Genomic DNA, 6,100 nt, shown 5'->3' on the forward strand with positions numbered 1-6,100 from the left:
TGCGTGCGTGTGTCGAGGGGGAGAGATCTAAAAGTAGACTGTGGGAACCTGCCACTGTACTGTGAGTATGGTGACAGATGAACAGCAGCTTTGGCTGGGGTTCACACACACACACACACACACACACTCGCATTCTCAGTCATCTTTAAATCACCACCATGCCCCAGTTTGACATGGATGATCACATGATCAGCTCAATTTAGCGTCCGACTCCCAATCAAGCTGCAGAGTGCACCTTCCAATGCTGCAGCCTGCTGAAATCCAGTGGCTACCCAAATTAAACCTTGCACAGTCAACCATTTCCTATTAAGGCATTGAGTGAAAATCCGTTAAAGAAACATGTCATCCCAAAGTAACTTATTGTATAATAAATAAACAATCAAAATTATAACTTTAATATTCTTCAAAAACCACATCATAAAAAAATCAGGTGTTTATGAGTCATGTGCTCCAACAGTCTGGAGACCTACAGACAGACAGCTCGGCAACAGAACATGTAAGTGTCTCTGGCTCAGTAAGCAGATGAGGGGTCTCTAATGACCTTTGTCATACATTTAGCCCTTTAAAGCGCTCAAACAGACCATCACAGTTTGTGCAGCTACCTCATAGGGTCTAGTTCCTTTCTGAGTGCTGCATTTCTCTTAGTGCTGCCAAAGTGGTTTCTTTCAGGTGTGTGACATGAACATGGCCAGGATGGTGCCCCTTGAGTATGCAGCTCTTATATGGCCAAATTGATATTCTTAAACTTCAGGTGAAGTGGCCAAAGGAGTGTCCTTCACATCAGCAGCTTGAACACACCCAAAACAGTGTCCTTGAGGTGTTTGGCTTCAATGTGGCCAAAACAGTATCTTTTAGGCGTGCATCTTGAACGTGGCCACAACAATGTCCTTCAGTTGTGCATCCTGACCATGCTGACCAGGCTCAGTGAAGCCTCCCTCAGGAGTGGATCCTTGTAAACACGGCCACTTGTTCCAGTCCCACCGGATAGCGCTGCAGCAGCACTCCGCCCTGGAACACATGACCCGTGCTGCGCTCCTGCCACTGCAGCTCGTCTCCCGGCAGGTATATGTCCCTCCACAGCGCCCCTCTGTCTGTCACCGGGGCAACCAGCACCTGTGCACACAAACTCAAATTCAATCCAGTCACAGCCTCTCACATTATTACTATACAGTCTATATACTATAATAATAATAAGCTTTATTTGTATAGCACCTTTCATACACAGAATGCAGCTCAAAGTGCTTTACATTTAAGTATAAGTATACTCTTTGGAGCCCATGTGTGTTTTTTTTTTCCAATCTGTGAATTAGTGAAACACACTCAGCACACAGTGAAGTGAAGCACACACTAATCCCGGCGCAGTGAGCTGCCTGCAACAACAGCGGCGCTCGGGGAGCAGTGAGGGGTTAGGTGCCTTGCTCAAGGGCACTTCAGCCGTGCCTACTGGTCGGGTTCGAACCGGCATCCCTCCGGTTACACGTCCGAAGCGCTAACCAGTAGGCCACGGCTGCCATTTGGAGCATCTAACACAATAATAGAGAAGAATCAGTCATTCCTCTTTGTTGCTGTGGCCGTTTTTGATCCAATCAGAAACATATCAGAAATACTTAGGACTATATAGGCTTTGCTAACAAATGCTTAGGCCCCGTTGATGTGTTTGCCTTAGTATGTGTTGTGATTATATGACTTTATATACAGATGTTTTATATACAGAAGGAACACAATGACCGGAAGACTGGCAGCCTTAACCCTTAACCCCCTACAAGCACGCCATATGGCAACTGTGGCAAGGAAAAACTCCCATATTCCAGGAAGAAACTTTGAACAGAACCTGACTTAATAGGGGGAGCCCATCTGCTTCTGGCTGGCTGCAGCTCTAATGGCAGCAGTCAAATGAAGAGTAATCTGAAAAAGTAGTCTACAATGATGACTGTTTTCAGGTCTGAAACACTGAACTTGCCTGTTTGACGGATAGAGGCAGGGTGTTCCATAGCTTTGGGGCATAATGGATAAAAGCAGCTTCTCCACTTTGCTTGTGGAGCACTTTGGGTGCAATTAAATGATTAGCATTAGAAAAGATGACTGTTTTCAGGTCTTTTTAAAAACACTGAACTTGCCTGTTTGACGGATAGAGGCAGGGTGTTCTATAGCTTTGGGGCATAATGGATAAAAGCAGCTTCTCCACTTTGCTTGTGGAGCACTTTCGGTGCAATTAAATGATTAACATTAGAAGATCTAAGTTTCCTTTGTGGTTGATGAGATATTAAAAGCTCAGAGATATATGAAGGTGCTATGCCATTCAGAGCCTTAAAATCAATTCTATAGGAAAGAGGAAGCCAGTGCAGTTCAGCTAACACAGGCGTGATGTGTTCTCTTTTCTTGGTCTTAGTAGCAGCAGAGTTCTGTATGAGTTCCTATTTCGTTATATGTTTTTTGGGGAGACCAGTAAAAAGTGCATTGCAATAGTCTAACCTGCTAGTGATAAAGGCATGGATTAGTTTTTCTGCATCTTATTGAGTTAAAAAGGGCCGCACTTTGATAATGTTTCTCAGGTGGAAATAGGCTGTCTGAGTAACCAGATATGGGGCTTGAAGCTTTACTCTGCATCTAAGATGACATCTACTGAAGGCCTGTTACTTTTGGTTTGGGGAAAAGAGCAGGGGACCAAGACAGATTTGACTTTTTAAGTGAAGGTTTCACATCAGCGGTTTTAAAAGCTGTCGGAAATATACCTGTTTCTAATGAGGTATTTATTATCTTGATAATAAAGGGAGCTAAGCTATCATATACATTTTTGAGGAATCTAGTAGTGATTGGATCTGAAGCACATGTTGAGGAGCCGGTCTGAGTTATAATTTTGCTAAGCTCAGATCGAGTAGTAATAGTGCTATAACTATAACACACTTATTAATCAATCTAACTCACTTATCACATAATCACATCAATTAATATAACCCACTTATCAAATAATCTCATGCATAACATGCAGAGTCTAAACTGACCTTAAACTATACACCCAACTTTGGGCACTATATATAATCTCAAAAAAATGCAAGGGGTCACCTCATCTCCGATCAGAAACTGGTTGTCGATGGTAAAAGTCTGGGGGTCGTCAGGGGTCAGCCACCAAATGGGCCTGTAGATGGGGTTGCGGCTGACGCTCCACTCCTGGGTGTACTTGTGCAGGAGCGGCACCACAAAGTCCACGTGCAGAGACAGGTAGGACCTGGTCAGGTTCAACACCTGAGGGACCAGAGAGTTTAGAACGGTCCTACTTGCTGCTTAACCCCCCAACTACCAACACACACACAAACACACACACACACACACACACACACACAAACCCTCCCTTTAACACTCACTGTATTTCTCTGTGTGAGTGAGTGAGTGAGTGAGAGAGTGAGAGAGTGAGAGAGTGAGAGAGTGAGAGAGTGAGAGAGTGAGTGAGTGAGTGAGTGAGTGAGTGAGTGAGTGATATAGAGAGATAGATTGGGAGTAAAAGAAGACAGATGTAAAATTGTGACTGGATGAAGGACTTACCCAGTCACTGTCAAAACTCCAAGGAGGTTTCTGAAAGGAGAGGACAGGCAGAAAAGAGCAGAGTTCCAGCCAGCGAATAAACAACTCTTCATCCACCTCGTCCTCATGTGCCAAGGAACCCCCTGTAATAGAAACGCAGACAGACAGCTATACATGCAGTAACATACAAGCAATGCGCCCAACACTGCAATAGATATCTGTATTGAGGAACAGTGCACGTGGAACAGTGAGAAGTCTGTACCTACGGCGTCGGGAATGAAGAAGGGATATCCCATGAGGCTGTGCAGCAACATGGCCGGTATAATGCCCTTCAACCCTGAGTACCTCCAGTCTGCTGGGAGAGCAGGCATCCGCACAAGCAACCCCAATTCACTGAATCTACACACACACACACACACACACACACACACACACACACACACACACACACACACACACACACACAAAAAAACAAAAACACACACACACACACACACACACACACAAAAAAAAAAAAAACAGCAGTATCCAGAAGCTGCAGTGAGTGTGGTATTTAGAGTGAGGTGCTGTTGTGAAGCTGATGTTCTACAGCAGAAGTGCATGTAAGAGTACCCTGAAGCTGAGGTGAGTATGGTTGTGTCTCCAGCCTGGGCTGCGATTCGGCCCAGCCTCCTGAGGTATGCTCCTGCACTCACAGAGTCCTCGTCTGGGGGGCTACCCTCCCCTGCCTCCATGACCACATACTCCGCTCCAAGGTGGGCAGAAACCATTGCCACCTGCCCTGAGAGCCATCGTGCTGAAGTGGGGCAGGACAAGTCCAGCTTCACGCACAGCTCTCCCCTCCACCAGGTCAGGAGTGGAGCCTAAGAGGGCCAAACAGAATATGTACAACATGCACATCTACAAAACACAAATACAAATACATACATACGTACACAAATGAGAATGCATGTATTCTCAGGCTTTCTTGTACTGAAAACATTTCCTAGACAAGTGTAGTGAGCTTACACAGAGACACAACTAGCGCTACATAAACTGTGAAGTAGCTAACTAACTAGGAAGCAGGAAAGCTCTATTTTAACCACATTGTTCTCAGTAAAAATTTCAAGTTTTTGCCTGAAATTGCACTGTGCCTATTTACAAGGGCATTGTTTCCACCTCTTTTGGGGTCAACCATCAACTGTTGGACCTCTATAGAAAGCTGAGAACCTGTAGTTTTCGTAGGAAACAGTCAAAATAACTAAAACTGTGTGATGTACTGACAAAGAGTTACAGAGGCTAGAATATAGTTTTTTCTTTCTGCCGGATTACAAGCATCTCTGAACTGACCACATTTCAGCCCTCTAGGTCACTTGATATCCCTTAGAAACACACCTGAGCCCTAGCACCAGGTCTTGTGAAGCTGTGTGCAAAAGTAGATCAATATAGAATGAAAATATGAGTGCTTTAGACTATTATTTGCCAAGGTATGCCCATGCGTTTTGTAAAATGCCTATGGATACTCCCCATAGGACTTTTTGTTATCCAAAATGCATACTGACAATCAAATGCTTACTGCACATGAACCCCTTTGTGTAGAAGTATAATCCTGGTCTCAAATGAAAGGTAACACTTTGAGGTTTCTTGCTTCTATTTAGATTGTATGTCAGGTGTTCTGATATAGGCTGACTACACAAAATATGGAATTACAAAAAGTCTCTATTTTTGCATTTACTTTGTTGTTTCAATGAGTGTATATAAGATAGACTATACATCTGTACTAGTATCCAACTAATATTGGATAATACAACATGAAGATTCAATTTCTATGGATTCTTGTGAATATTTCAGTACCCAATATGTTGCATCTACTTATTGTGCTGCAGCTACACTGCAGCCAGAAGTCAGGGTAGCACCAAAAGCGGAGGAATTTTGGATCAAATTTAATTGAGCCATAATAAAATTAATCTGAGAATGTAAAGCACTATACAGATTGTACATGAAAAAATGTACAATCTGTATAGTGTATATCATTTTTTTTCTGTATATCATTTTTGGATTCCCAAGAGTCAAAGCTTTGAAAAGATGTATAACAATACTATGCTACATAGCAATATGGTGCATACAATTGATTTAGAATGTTGGGGGGAGGTGGGGGAGGGGGGTAACGTCCCGCCGGCGGGACACTGAAAGATGGAGAAAAACATGCCAACAAAAATATGACAAATCCTGTATAGATAGTCTTCTTGAATTGCTTACAGGTTGAGGCATCAGAAGAGAGAGGTCACTAACCTGCTGACTGCTTCCTCTCCCTGTGCTGATCCATGACCTCTGATGCGCTGACGTCCTCTGCGACCTTTGACCCTGTAGGGACTTGAGGCTGAGGAACGGCGAGACTGTGATGGAGAGGTTCAGGTGGTGCACCAGACTCTTCCAATGTAAGTGCCTGTGAGTAGAGTCCTACAAAGACAACACACACACACACATACACACTGTTTAGGTGAACCTTTTCCAAAAACAGTCTCTTGTCAAGAGGTCAATCCTATATAATTAAGGAAAATTAAGCTTTCTGTCACTCTTCACTGTTCTATCTGAATAAAGG

General features: G+C 43.7%; 1 protein-coding gene across 2 annotated transcripts in view; it reads right to left on the reverse strand.

Moving 5' to 3' along the window:
* Positions 1–379: 379 nt before the first annotated feature.
* Positions 380–6,100, reverse strand: part of si:ch211-236l14.4 (SITS-binding protein) — a 10,889-nt gene continuing 5,168 nt past the window's right edge. Inside the window, exons 6-11 of one of the 2 annotated variants that reach the window (XM_048262247.1) lie at positions 5,791–5,958; positions 4,132–4,382; positions 3,782–3,918; positions 3,541–3,662; positions 3,064–3,243; positions 380–1,113 (exon numbers count right to left, since the gene is read on the reverse strand). In XM_048262247.1, coding sequence (XP_048118204.1) covers positions 937–1,113; positions 3,064–3,243; positions 3,541–3,662; positions 3,782–3,918; positions 4,132–4,382; positions 5,791–5,958 — 1,035 coding nt within the window. In that variant the 3' untranslated portion in view covers positions 380–936. Of the gene's footprint in view, positions 1,114–3,063; positions 3,244–3,540; positions 3,663–3,781; positions 3,919–4,131; positions 4,383–5,790; positions 5,959–6,100 lie in introns of those variants that run through there. The other variant, XM_048262248.1, reaches the window with a different exon arrangement.

The sequence above is a fragment of the Alosa alosa genome, chromosome 14 (assembly GCF_017589495.1).
Source record: "Alosa alosa isolate M-15738 ecotype Scorff River chromosome 14, AALO_Geno_1.1, whole genome shotgun sequence".
Classification (NCBI taxonomy): domain Eukaryota; kingdom Metazoa; phylum Chordata; class Actinopteri; order Clupeiformes; family Clupeidae; genus Alosa; species Alosa alosa.